This window comes from Echinops telfairi, unplaced genomic scaffold (genome assembly GCF_000313985.2).
Source record: "Echinops telfairi isolate 266 unplaced genomic scaffold, ASM31398v2 ScPeMD7_3533;HRSCAF=4204_0, whole genome shotgun sequence".
NCBI lineage: Eukaryota > Metazoa > Chordata > Mammalia > Afrosoricida > Tenrecidae > Echinops > Echinops telfairi.
The window spans coordinates 659562-674013 of NW_022107431.1; the positions used below are offsets into that span (position 1 = coordinate 659562).

Consider the following 14452-nt stretch of genomic DNA (forward strand, 5'->3'; position numbering starts at 1 on the left):
TGGAGTGAAGCGTGTGGGAGTAGAGCTTCTTGGATCTTTGTTAACCGATGGAGCACAACACAAGGCAAGAAAAACTGCAAAAATTTAATAATTGTAACTTGGAATGTATGGAGTATGAATCTAGGAAAATTGGAAGTCTTAAGAAATGAAATAGAATGTAGAAGGACTGATATCCTAGGCATTAGTGAGCTAAGATGGACCAGTATTGCCATTTTGAATGAGAAAATCAGATGGTTGACTATGCTGGGAATTACAGGATTAAGAGGAAGGACATTGTATTCATAGTCAAATAGGACATTTCAAGATCTATTCTGAAGTATAATGCTATCATCTGTGATAGGATTATATCTATTTGCCTTCAGAGAAGTCCAATCAGTACAACTGTTATGCAAATTTATGTACCAACCACAAAAGATTGAAATTGAAATTGATGAAGTAACTGAAGAATTCTACCAATGTCTTCAGTCTGAAATGGATCATTTATAATCAAGCTTGAATATAAAATCAAGATGCATTGATCATTATTGGAGATTGGAATGCAAACACTGGAATCAAAGAGGAATGATTAGTAGTTGAATATGGTCTTGGTGATAGGAATGAAGCTGGGGAATGCATGATAGAATTCTGCGAGTTAAGTGACTTGTCCATAGCAAACATTACTTTTCAGCAACACACAAGGTGACTATACACATGGGCTTCTCCAGATGGAATACACAGGAACCAAATGGAATACATCTGTTGGAAGAGATGTTGAAGAAACTCAATATTAGCAGCTAAAACCAGGCCAAGGGCTGACTGTGGAACAGGCCACCAGTTACTCATAGGTAAGTTCACCATGAAGCTGAAAAGAATTAAAATAAGTCCTCAAAGAGCCAAAGTACTACCTTGAGTCTATTCCACCTAACTTTCAAGAACATCTCAAGAACAGATTTGCTGCATTGACAGAAGAGCTGAGGAGCTGTGGGAAGACATCAGGACCACCATTCATGAAGCAAAAGGTCATTAAAAAGACAAGAAAGAATGAAAATATTGAAGTGAATGTCAGAAGAAACACCGAAACTTGCTCTAAATCAGAGAGTAGCTGAGGCAAACGGAAGAAATGATGAAGTCAAAGAGCTGAATAGAAAATCTCAGCTTGAGATGACAAAGGAAGATATTATAGTGCAATTAACGCAGCTCTGGAAGAGCCACAAAGGAAAAGCGCACTCGGCATATCTTAAACTGAAAGAAAGCAAGAAAAAATTCAAGCCTTGAGTTATAATCTTGAAAGATTCTGTGGGCAGAATATTGTATGATGCAGGAAGCATCATAGAAGATGCAAAGACTACACCGAGACTCTGTACCAAGAAGAACTAGTCAACTTTTTACAATTTCATGAGCAAGAACCAATGGTCCTGAAGGAAGAAGTCCAAGTTGCACTAAAAGCATTAGCCGAAAACCAGATTCCAGGAATTGATGGAACACCAATTGAAAGATTTCAACAAGCTGATGAAGCATTCAGAACACTCATCTATGCCAGGAAATTTGGAAAACAGCTACATGGCCAACGGATTGGAAGAGTAACTATTCCAAGGAAAGTGTCCCAGCAGAATGCTCAAACAATACATCAATATCATTGATATCATATGCAAGTGGCATTTTGCTGAAGATCATTCAAGAATAGTTGCAGCAGTCCATTGACAGGGAGCTGCCAGAGGTTCAGGCTGGGTTCAGAAGAGGCCGTGGAATCAGGGATGTCATGGCTTATGTCACATGGATCTTGGTTCAAAGCAGAGAATACCAGAAAGATGTTTATTTGTGTTTTGTTGACCATGCCAAGGCATTCGACTGTGTAACTCATGAACTATAGATGGCCGTGAGAAGAATGGGAATTCCAGAACACTTCATTGTGCTGGTGTGGAACTTGTACACGGATCAAGAGGCAGTTGTATGAGTAGAGCCAGGGAACAGTGCCTGGTTTACAATTCGGAAAGGTGTGGGTCAGGGTTGTATTCTCTCACCACACTTGTTCAATCTGTATGGTGAACAAATCATCAGAATCTGAGCTATATGAAGAAGAATGTGGCATCAGAATTGAAAGACGGCTTATTAGCAATCTGAAATATGCAGATGACACAACCTTGCTTTCTGAAAATAAGGAGGACTTGAAGCACTTGCTGATGAAGAACAAGGATTGCAGCCTTCAATGGATTACAACTTAATGTGAAGAAGACCCAGATCCTCACAACTGGCCCAATAGGTAACATCCTAATAAATGGAGAGAAGGTTAAAGCTGTCAAGGATTTTGCCTTGCTTGGGTCCATAATCAAGGCTCATGGAAGCAGCAGTCAAGAGATCAAAAGATGCACTGCACTGGGAAAATATGCTGCACACAACCTCTTTAGAGTGGAAAAGCAAGGATGTTACTTTGAGCACTAATGTGTGCCTGACCCAAGGCATGGTATTTTTCATTGCTTCACATGAATTTGAAAGTTGGACATTGAATAAGTAATACCAAAGAAGAATCGATGCATTTGAATGGCAGTGTTGATGCATTGAAAGTACCACGGACTGTCTAAAGGACCAACAGATCTATCTTGGAAGAAGTATGGCCAGAGTGCTCCTTAGAGGGAAGAATGGTGAGAATTTGTCTTCATACTTCTGAAATGTTGTCAAGAGAGACAAGTCCCCGGTCTTGTAAAGTGGCGGGCAGGGATGGAGAGGAAGGTCCTCCAGGAGATGGATGGGCACAGCGGCTGCGACAATGGACTCAAGCATAGAATAATTGTGAGGCTGGCGCAGGACCGGGCCGTGCTAAGTTCCGCTGTGCAGGAGCTGTATGGTACCTAACAGCAGCAGCAGCAGCAAAATGGTTTTGTGAAATGTTTTTACCTTGAGTCACACCATTATTAGTTACTGAGAAGATTTTTAATTTTTCTGTCTCTTTTCCTTTGATTGCTATTTTATTCTAAAAAATATTATTGATGTAGGCTTATGAATACTAATGACCACAATATTGTAGGTAAAATACCAGAACATTTCACACAATCAGTGACCATGAAAACCCCTGTGACATGGAGAACAGCAGCGTGTGCCCACAGCGTGTGCGGATGAGCTCATGTGATTCGAGGTCTCACTGTAATTGGATGATAATGACAGCACTGATAGGAGTGCATTTGGAAGCGGAGAAAGCATGTCACACAGGGTTTTAGCCTCATCAGTATACTGATACATGTAAGCTGAGCTGAGGAAAAATGTATTTTGTTGTTATAACTAGCTATAGGAATATAGACAGTCATTTTTGGGTCATCCCCTCTGACATGGCCATCCATGCTGTCTGCAGCTTACAAGACCCCCTAATGATGCCACTCACAGTCTGTTACCTTGCACTCAGAGTCCACTGGCCTCACTCCATCTGGAGAATGCTTCCAAACAGGCTGTTCATGATGTCGACAGTGCAGCTCTGAGAGCATCGGTGCAGCTGCTCCTGATGCTACTCCCCCGAGATCACTTCTGACATCAGAGCCTCACCTCTTGGTGCCGTGTTTCTCCAGGCCACGACGGGCCCGTGAGTGCGGTCAGCTGGAGTCGGAGTGGTGAGTGGCTGCTCTCTACCTCGCAGGACGGCGCCCTGAGGATGTGGTCAGCTCGCAGCTCAGCACGCATGGTGCTCTTGGTAAGGGGTGAGGCCTGGCTGTGATGAGGTGTCACAGAGTCACAGCTGTCAGCACTGACCAGTGCTGCTGGGTGAGATGTTTGCTTAGAGGGAGGCACACACATATGTGGAGTCCCGGGTGCCACAAACGGGTTGGGGTTCCACCACTTCTGGAAAGGCTGTTGGCTCAACCCCATCTTGGAAGACAGGCCTGACCCATCTGCTTCTGAAAGGCGCTGAGGGGACGTGGCACTGAACCATGATGCAGAGTCAGGGTGATGGCGGCCAACAACAAAGAAGCCAGCAGATATGTCGCTGCACACAATATGTACACATACATTAAAGACACACCACGTGAGGGTGAGTCAAATGTATTTCCACAAAAGGCTAGAAACCTTTGTTAAAAATATCAGCTGGTCAAGCTCCTGCTTTTCCACATGTCCACCATCTAGGTCTATGTGAAAGTAGGGCAATGGGTGAGGAAGGCCAGAGAAGGGGTGGTGCATTGGAATTGTGGTGCAGGGAGAGAAGACTGGACGTGCCGTTGGCCACCAGAAGAACAGCCAAATCTCGTATCTTGCAAGAAGTACAGCCACTCTTGCTCCATAGAAACAAGGGTGGTGAGACTTCATCTCATTTGCTTTGGGCATGTTATCAGGCAAGACAGTCCTTGGACAAGGACACCATGCTTGGTAAAGTTAGAAGGGCGGCAGAAAAGATGAAGATCCTCAATGACACAGTAGCTGCAACAATGTCTCCAACGATGGCGCCGGACAGGGCAAATGATTGCTTAAGAATCAGTATGAACTCAAAATGGCATGTAACCACCACGGCACCAGGGCTATACAACTTCTGAAGGTATACAGAAGGACGAATTGTCAATCTACATCACGTCCAAACAGCAGTTTGGTAACCTGCTGTTGCTGTTAGGTGCCTGCTAGTTGGGTCTGACTCGTGGAGACTCTGTACAAAGGAACGCAACACTGCCTGGGCCTGAAACGTGCTCACAATCATTGTTGAAGCCACTGTGTCAGTCTCTCTCATTGAGAGTCTTTCTCTTTGTAACCGACTCTACTTTACCGAGAACCCATTGTCTCTTTTCTGAGGACTGGTCTCTCCTGGTACCATGTCTGGAATTGTGAGATGAAGGCTTCCAACCTCACTTCGAAGGCGCATTCAGAGTTGGCTGTTCTGGCAGTCCACGGCACTTTCAGTCTTCCTCTTCAACACCCTCGTTCATAGGCGTCAGTTCTTCTCCTGTCTTATTCATCCACCGTCCAGCGTCCATGTGCACACGAGGCGATGGAAAGACCAGGGCTCATGTCAAGGGCACCTGAGTCTTCAACGTGGCATCTTTGCTCTTTTGCACTTGAAAGAAGACTGGTGCAGCAGCTTTGCCCAAGGCAGTTGTGTTAGACAGGGTTCTCTAGAGAGATAAAACCAAATTGCTGATAATTAACATATTTATTTATAAAGATAATTAGATATATAATGAGAAATGAACTGTTAAATCATATACAGATAGATATATAATACAAGAAATAAACAGTTAAATTATAAAGCACTACAAATGGCTCAATGCAACTCACTCCTGTGAGAGAGAGTTGTGAGAGACTAACAGTCCTTCAAGTCTAGGCTGCTGCCAGATCTTCATCTATTTATAGAGAGAGCTAGGCTATGTCAGCACAGCAGCCAATCACAAGGCAGGTCACCAACCGCCAGTCCCCAGCTCCAGAGAAGTCTTAAAGGGACCTCAACTCACAGCGACACAGTCCACAGGCTAGGCATTCCACAGGCAGTGTAGCCTTTAAATTGAGGCACAGAACAAGCAAGGCAGCCACACACTGGTCCAATGATCACAGAGCGAGAGACAAGAAAGGCGAGGCTCACCAAGCCATTTATCTCTCTGCCCTTCAGTTAATCCCACTTGTGTTTATCGGCCAGGCTGGCACAATAAACTATCTCAGCAGTCCACCACTTGATTTCCTGACTTCTGCTTCCATAAGCATTGACTATGGATCCACGTAAAACGAAAGCCTTGACAACTTCACTCTTTTCTCCATTTCTAATGAAGCATCTATTAGCCCAGCGATGAGGATTTTTGTATTCTTTGCATTTGAGTTGTCATCCATATCGAAGGATGTAGTCTTTGGTCTTCATCAGCAAGTAGCTCAGGACCTCCTTGCATACCTCAGTTTGTTAACAAGCCTGCCTCTATTCCTGATGTCACGTTACTCTTCACATGGTCCAGCTTCTCTGATTATTTGATCAGCATGCAGATTGAATAAGTATGGTAAGAGAACCCAATGCCCCTCTTTCCTAATTATAAACCATGCAGTATCCCTTGTTCTGTTCAAACCAATACCCATTGGGCTGTGTACAGGTTCTGCATGAGCACCTTGAAGTGTTCTGGAATTCCCATGTTTTCTCAAGGATGTCCATAGTTGGCTTTGAGCCACAAAGTCAAATGCCTTTGCATTGTCAGTAAAACACAAGTAAACATCTTTCTGGTATTCTTTGCTTTCAACCAAGATCTATCTAATATCAATGATGATGTACCTCATTCCATGTCCTCTCTGATTTCAGCTTGAATAGCTAGCAACTCCCTGTGTGTGGAATTCTGGCTGCATGCGATATTAATGATATTGCTCAATAATTTCTTCATTCTGTTGGGTCACTTCTCTTTGGAATAGGCACAAATGTGGATCTCTTCCCGTTGGTTGGCCAGGTGGTGGTCTTCCCAATTTCTTGATATAGATGAGTGTGTGCTTCCAGTGCTTCATCACCTTATTGAAACATTGCAATTGATATTCTGTCAATTCCTAGAGCAGTGGTTCTCACCCTTCCTAATGCCGTGACCCTTTAGTACAGTTCCTCATGTTGTGGTGACCCCTAATCATAAAATTATTTTTGTTGCTACTTCATAAATAATTTTGCTGCTGTTATGAATCATAATGTAAATATCTGACATGCAGGATGTATTTTCATTGTTACAAATTGTACATAATTAAACATAATTAATGCATAGTGATTAATCACAAAACTTATATTGTGGAATATTTATGTGTTTTCTGATGGTCTTAGGTGACTCCTGTGAAAGGGTCTTTCCACCCCCAAAGGGGTTGCAACTCACAGGTTGAGAACCACTGTCCTAGAGCCTGATTTTTCACCAGTGCCTTCAGTGCAGCTTAGACTCCTTCCTTCAGTACCATCGTTTCTTGATCATATGCTATGTCTTAGAATGGTTAAATCTCAACTAGTTCTTTTTGGTAAAATGACTTTCCATTCCTTTTATCTTTTTTTTTTTTTTTTAATGCTTCCTGCATGGCTCACTGTTTTTCCCATAGAATCCTTCAATATTGAAACTTGAGGCTTGAATTTTTTTTCTTTCATTATTTCAACTTGAGAAAGCTGATCATGTTCTTCCATTTTAACGTCAGATCTTTGCACATTTCATTATAATACTTTATTTTCTCTAGCTGTCCTTTGAAATAATCTGTTCAGCTCCTTTATTTAAGCACTTCTTCCCTTTTCTTTAGATATTCTACATTTAAGAGCACATGCCAGCGTCTCTTCTGGCTTCCACTTTAGTCTTTTTTTCCTTTTCCTGCCTTTAAATCGTGGTTTGCCTTCTTCATGTATGCTGTTCTTGATGTCACCCTGCAACTGGCCAGGTCTTTGGTCATTAGTGCCCGATGAGCGAAATCTAAATCATAACGTTGTACTTTGGCCCTCATAGGCTTGTTTAATCTTCTTCCGCTTCACCCTGAACTTACTCTTTCTTCCGTTGATCAATTCTGACTCGGTGACTCTATCGCATGGAGTAGAACTGCCCCTGTGGTTTTCCAAGGCTGTCAAGCTTTATTGGAGCTGAAGTCCTCTTCTTTCTCTGCTAGAGCAGCTGGTGGGTTTGAATCACTGATCTTTGGGTTACCATCCTAACAGGCAATTGATGGTGTCTTCCACAATCAGACCATGGGCTTCTTTTGACTGGTTGAATTGAATCTCTACATCATCTCTTCACACGTAGGTAGTCTATTTAAATTCTGTGTATATTATCCAGTGAAATCAAATGTATAGTCTCCATTTGTGTTGTAGGAAAAACATATTAGAGATGAAGAAGTCACTGGCCCTTGAAATAGTTTATCATGTGATTGGCAGCTTTGTTTATATCACCAAAGCCATGTTTTGCAACTACTGATTCTTTCTCTTGGTATCCAACTTTCACATTCCAATGTTTAATTCCAATAGTTAATTGAAAATAATTATTAATGCCTCTCAATTGAATGTCAGATCAAATTAGGAATGAAGAAGTTGGTAGAAGATTTCAGTGTTTTCTCATTGCTTTAATGGTTGGTGTGCTAATTTGACTAATAGTTGTATCAACGGGATTTCTTTGTGGGCATACAGATATTATTTTATCACAGACAGCATTGCACTTCAAGGTAGATCTTGAAATGTTCTTTCTGACAATAGATGGGATGTCTTTCTTCTAGAGTTTTTCTTTCCTTTCATAATAAACCACATCATTGTCCAATTAAAAATGGCCAAATCCCAGTCCAATTCAGCTCACTAATGCTTAGCATATCAATCTTCATACATTCCATTTAATTTTAATGACTCTCAATGTTGCTGGATTCATACTTTGTACATTTAGCATTCTGATTATTAACGTATGTCTACAGTTGCCACTTCTCACTTTCAGCCATGCCCCCTCAGCCAATGAGGGCCATTAAAGCTAACCTTTCTTTGAGGAGGCAGCTCTTCCTCGGTCGAGAGCCTTCCCACCTGAGGGGCTCTTCCCCTCGTACCACATCAAATAACGCCCTGCTGCTATTTCAGTGGTCCATCCCTCAGAAGTTTTCTTCTTCCTCGTCTGTTCTTAGTCTGGACGCTCCACCGAAATCTGCCGACCATGGGCGACCCTGCTGACATTCCATACAGTAGGGACACAGTGTCCAGCCTCACAGCAACATGCAGGCCCCCGCAGTGTGACAGACCGACAGAGGGGTTGGGTTTGGAATTCTCGAGGGGCCTCTCAAGGGAACACTACTTGACTCCCTCTTGGGACTTGCACTTTGTTCCTTTGAAATGCAATAGACATTTTGAGATGGAATGAAGTCTGAAGGCTGATCTGTAGGGTCGATGGGGTAAAGTTTCCCAAAGAAATTTTCATAGGACAGCCCTGGTTACTGTCGAAGGATGAGCAGGTGCATTGTTGTGGTGGAAAAACTCTCAGGTATCTCTCCATCTTCCCAGGCCTTTTCCTCCTGGTACAGTTGTCTGCTTTCTAAGCACTTCAGAGTAAGCCTCCGCGATCATCCTGCTGCTTCTGAGAATGGCCAGCAGGGTGGCTCTGCTGGACTCCCCCAGAAGTTGCTACCGCCTTCTGAGCTGAGCTCGCTGCCCAGAATTTAGCTGGCCCGGCAGATCCCCTCGGGGTCCCTGTTTTGATGGCTTCTTTCTTTCTGGATCACATTGGCCAGTTTAGTACTCATGTGCGTTATAATTCATCCCGTAGATCGCTTCTCGGCCTTTTGGCTAAGATCAAGTGTAGTATCTGTGCTTATCAGTTTAATAATTCATCCCGTAGAATCATCACGAGCTCTGATCTTGTTTAAGAGATTGATGAGATGATCAGCCCCTTGATCTGACATTCACGCTTTCGGCATCCATCAAGCCAAAAGCTTGAGGTCAAGATGCCCCCTTAAAATTGAAAATGCAAAACCGTGTGTGCTCCGAGCGTTAGTAGTTGCTGCTTTAAAGGTGATTCTATGATCTTCTTCCGCCCATTTCTGGACTTGAGCCTCAGTTTCTTCATTTATCATGTTTGACGGTCTTCCCTGTCTTGGCTCATTTTTGAGGTCTTCTCGACCTACCTTAAGACACCGGATCCACCTAGAAACTGTTGCTTCATGTGTGGCAGCATTCCAGTAAACTTATTGCACGGTTTCGGTGCTTCGGGAAGACGCCGACCTGAGTAACGTTAACAGATGTTAATGAGAGATCTTACCCTCTCGCCACCTGCGTCCAGGTGGGTGAAACAGAATGCGTGTGAGTAGGTGTGTCTTTGCTGTTTCTATAGCACAGTTGAAGGCTTGCTTGGCTGTGTTTTCAGCTATTTATTAATGATCAGATGGTACCAGAATGGGTAGTGGCTCTTGCCCAGTGGGTGTGGCCGCAGGAGGTATGGGTGCAGCTCGGCCGGTGGGCATATTGTTGTATGACAAGCATACATCTGAGAATATTTCTGGCTATCCACTGATCCCAGAGACTTTCATAAATACAGTTTGCTGGAATAAACTCATGCACGTATGAACTGGACTTCTAGCAGCATAACTTTTTGACTTACCCTCTTACATATGCATTCACACACACACACACACACACACACACACTCACACACACGCACACACGCACACACACGGGAAAATGTGCCCTTACAGCTATATGGTCTAAAAATGGCAAACATATTAATGCTAAAATATTTGAATAACCTTTACCGCCTCGTCTAACATTTGTTTATAGCATACCCCAATCCAAGTCCACTTGCAGGGAGTCAGTTGTGACTCCTAGTGACCTGCCCTGTGGGCTCCAAGGCTGTGGTCTTTATAGAAGCAGTTGGCCTCGCATCCTCCTTCCAGAGAGCAGCTGAGGAGTTCTCAACACCAGCCTTTCTGTAGGGGAATTCTTTTGATTCACAGAAATGGTAATGATATTCGCTGGGGGGATCGTATGTGGAGGAATCATATTTTGGGTGATAAAAGCAGGGTGGGGTTCCTGATGGAGAAGGTGCGGACTGGCTTGTGTTCATGCACGCATGGCCCTTTGGATCTTTCCCATAGCATCTGACGCTCTGCTTCCAGGCCAGCATTGGTCTCTCACCCAGCCCTACAGTGTCAAATGTTTTCAAATGTAGAATCTGGGACAGGAATGGCAGACCCAGTCAGCAAAGAAAGCATGGGGTTACTTGTGCTTACTTGTTAATCTGTAGTGGGCAATGTCACATGGCTCTCACCACATTGCAGGTATGATATTGTCCACCACAGATTAAATAAGCACAAGTAAATCCGTACTTTCCACTGCTGGTTGGCACTCCACCATGGCGAAAAGGGACTTGTCTAGATAAGCTCAGGAAGGACCGACCGTTGGGGCAGAAAGGAGCGCAGAGACAGCAGATGAGGGTACTGCTACCACTGAGGGAGGGAGGGAGGGAGGTGACTGTGGGAAGCTCTGCTCTGATTTGTGGAGAGAGGAGACGCACAGGATGCACAGATGCAGTGAAAGCGTCAAAGACCTTCTTGGTGTTGGTTTATTACCATGGGAACTCTGGTGGCATAGTGGTTACACATTGGGCTGCTCATCTCAAGGTTGTCAGTTCAAAACCACCAGATGCTCCTCAGAGTAAGACGAGGCTTATGAGGCTTTCTACTCCCATAAAGAAGTACCATCTCGGCCACCCACAGGGGAAGTTCTAGCCTGGCCTCTAGGGTTGCTGTATGAGCTGGCATTGACTTGAGGGCGGGAAGTTTTAGTCTAGAGCAGCAGTTCTCAACCTGGGAGTCTCAACCCATTTGGAGGTCGAACAACTCTTTCACAGGGGTCACCTAAGACCATCAGAAATAGGTGTTTTCCGATTAGGTACTGAGACACCACCACTCTATCTGTCTCCAGGCAGGTCCGCCCACATGCAGATACGGCCACATACGAGTACCCAGAGTGATGACATCATCGTGCCAACCCCATCACATACACGCCATACAAATACAGGTGTATGTGACAGGGTTGGTGCCATAATGTACTTACGTGGACCAGTCACACGTGTTGAGAGCAGCTGCTGTGTAGAGAGCAGTTGCTGTGTTAAAGCAGCGACTCTGTTAAAAGCAGATACTGTGTTGAAAGCAGCAGTATTGGAGGTAAAACGACACTTCATGAATTATAATTACTGGATAAATGCTTTAATTAATGATTTAATCACCATGCTTTAATTATGTTCAATTTGTAACAATGAAAATACATCCTGCATATCAGATATTTACAGTATGATTCATAACAGTAGCAAAATTACAGTTATGAAGTAGCAATGAAAATAATTTTGTGGTTGGGGGTCACCACATGAGGAACCGTATTGAAGGGTCGTGGCATCAGGAAGGTTGAGATCCACTGGTCTAGAAAGAGGATTGAGTGCCATGAAGATGAGCCGAGGGGGGACGGGCAGGTGAGGCCAGCACGGTGGGTGACACCCACATTGTTAGTCTTGAGCGGAATCTCCGATGGAGACCTCAGAATGACGTCTTACGTTATCAGTCCCTTTGATGCTTGGGCCTTCATAACATCCTTGCACCAAACATGCCCGCTGCGAAGTTCCATGTCCTCAAAGCTGGGACCCACAGTGACATCTGGATGGCGCATCTTCTGGAAGTCAACCTGCCCGTAGGCAGCAGTGCACACTGGGAACCTGGTCTCTCGTGCGCGCACTGTGTGCCCACGCGTTCAGGAGGACTGGGAGCTGACTGTGCTTCCTAACACTTGCTGTCGCGGCTTTTATTGCAGGGCAGAGACATGTTTTCTAAGCCGATGCAGTTCGCGCAGTTTTACCACATCGATGCCTTTGTATTGCTGTCGTCTGGGCCGGAGTTGTGTCTGCTGCGGTACCACATTGACACCAGCAAAGAGGAGATTAAAAGGTCTGTGACTGCTCCTCTCCTGCACTCTCGCTTTCTGCCTCAATAATGACTTACTTATGCAAAGAGCACCTACCTTTAAACATGTTCTCCAGAATTTAACAATGCCCCCACCTGCCCAAGAGGCTGGTGGGAGCCCGGTGACAGAGTTTGGGTCATTGGAAGCGTGTTCTTGGCTGAGAGGGTCATGTGCCTTCCACATTGCTGGGCTGTCGTGGTGGAGGCCTGAGGTGTGACCTGTGGATGGTGAGGGCTGGTGGCACCGTTGGCTGTGTTCCAAGATATACTTAGCTGATGTCATCTGGGACAATTGGTGCCAATGACCAAAAGTTAAACTTACGAAGTGTTTCAAACAGACAGATGTAGATGAGGCATTAGATAAGAAACACACAGACTGATGCCCTACTTCCCACAGGCATTTTAGATAAGAAACACACAGACTGATGCCCTACTTCCCACAGGCATTTTGCTCTTTGATCTCAAGATCTGTTAAATAAGTGACGCATCGCAGGGACAACCAAAGGCCATCCTTTCCTAGGTGCCTTGTCCTCCCTCGTCCTCTTGCAGTGTGCGTGTTCCTTCTGGTCGATGCTTTGTGCCCTAACTTTATCTCTGTAACCACATAATCTTTCTGTAGTATCAGTACTGATATGGCTAAAAGTCACACCCAGAGTCTTGTCATAAGAGTGGCTGAACTACAATGTCAACTGAGTTCCCAATCTCAAACAGTGTTTAATGGTCAAGCGAGGGCATTGTTTGGGAAGAAATGGGACCCTGGAAGTTGGGGTGGAGACATATGGGCAGATAATCAGAAAGATGGCAACACCAGGGCCCTACATCCCATTGACTCACCTCCGCCAGCAGCACCACCCCTCCCATCTGAAGACATTACTCCCCTTCTGCCTGCCAGTCCACTACCAGGCAGACTATTATCCTGTCTGGTCACATTTGAGGATATTAGCCCAAGTGTGCATGCTAGGGCTAGGTCTGGACGACACACGAGGCCGATACCTTAAAAGACATTGCTAAGTTTCCCCAGAAACACCCTCCTCACCTATGACTGCTTCTAGACCTGTAACGTATGTCACAGGGGAAGCACAAATGGTAACCTGAGAAGAGGTGTGTTGTACTTCTCAAGAGCTCTAGTCTTCTAAGATGCACAGATGGAAACCTGGAGGGTGTGTGTGGGAAAGGTTAGCAAGGGTATGAGATGATTGTGCCTGGAACATAAGGTCCGATCAGTCTGAGTTCACTGATGCGGGCCCACTAAGCACAGATTCTTCATTCAGTGTTGCATCTCAAGAGGTTAGGAGAGGATCTCATAGCTTATTTGGCTCGTGTGCTGACACATGGATCCCATGACGGTCTACAAGAACTCCAGTTGAAGTACCAGACCTACCTTGGTGTACTGTAGAAGAAAGTATACAAAGGCCTAGGGAGAGTTCTGGAGGTATGTCAAGATATTCCTAATAAAGTAAAGGCTAAATTATATTGCATGTGACCATTCCCACAACTGAAATGAAGACACAACGCCTGGTGGCCTCTCTGGGTTTTGGAGGCAGCATGGCCCTCACTGGGGTGCGCCCCTCTGGCCTATTGACCAAGTGACTCGAGAGGCCACTGGTTCTGAGTGGGGCCTGGGGCAAGGGAAGGGTCTTCCACAGGCTCAGGCTGTCGTCTGTGCCAGCTGCTCTGCCCCTGGGTCCATGTGACCCTGCTGACCTGGTGGTGGTGCTGCGGTGTCCGTGGCAGGAGGAGGTGCCCTGCGGAGGCTCTGACAGGCCTCTCTGGTGGATCATAACGCAGCCCCTCTGGTGGATCATAGCACAGCCCCTCTGGTGGATCACAGCGCAGCCCCTCTGGTGGATCATAGCACAGCCTCTCTGGTGGATCACAGTGCAGCCCCTCTGGTGGATCATAGCGCAGCCCCTCTGGTGGATCACAGCACAGCCCCTCTGGTGGATCACAGCGCAGCCCCTCTGGTGGATCATAGTGCAGCCCCTCTGGTGGATCATAGTGCAGCCCCTCTGGTGGATCACAGCGCAGCCCCTCTGGTGGATCACAGCGCAGCCCCTCTGGTGGATCATAGCGCAGCCCCTCTGGTGGATCATAGCGCAGCCCCTCTGGTGGATCA

The 14452-nt window shown here is 45.3% G+C and overlaps 1 protein-coding gene and 1 pseudogene across 1 annotated transcript in view; both read left to right on the forward strand.

Annotated features, from left to right (window-relative positions):
• The window catches only part of WDR27 (WD repeat domain 27), a 132355-nt gene that overhangs the window by 46521 nt on the left and 71382 nt on the right, over positions 1-14452 (forward strand). Inside the window, exons 18-19 of the mRNA XM_045294510.1 lie at positions 3534-3655; positions 12188-12321. Coding sequence (XP_045150445.1) covers positions 3534-3655; positions 12188-12321 — 256 coding nt within the window. The remainder of the gene's footprint in view (positions 1-3533; positions 3656-12187; positions 12322-14452) is intronic.
• Positions 9156-9280, forward strand: LOC115871178 (annotated as a pseudogene).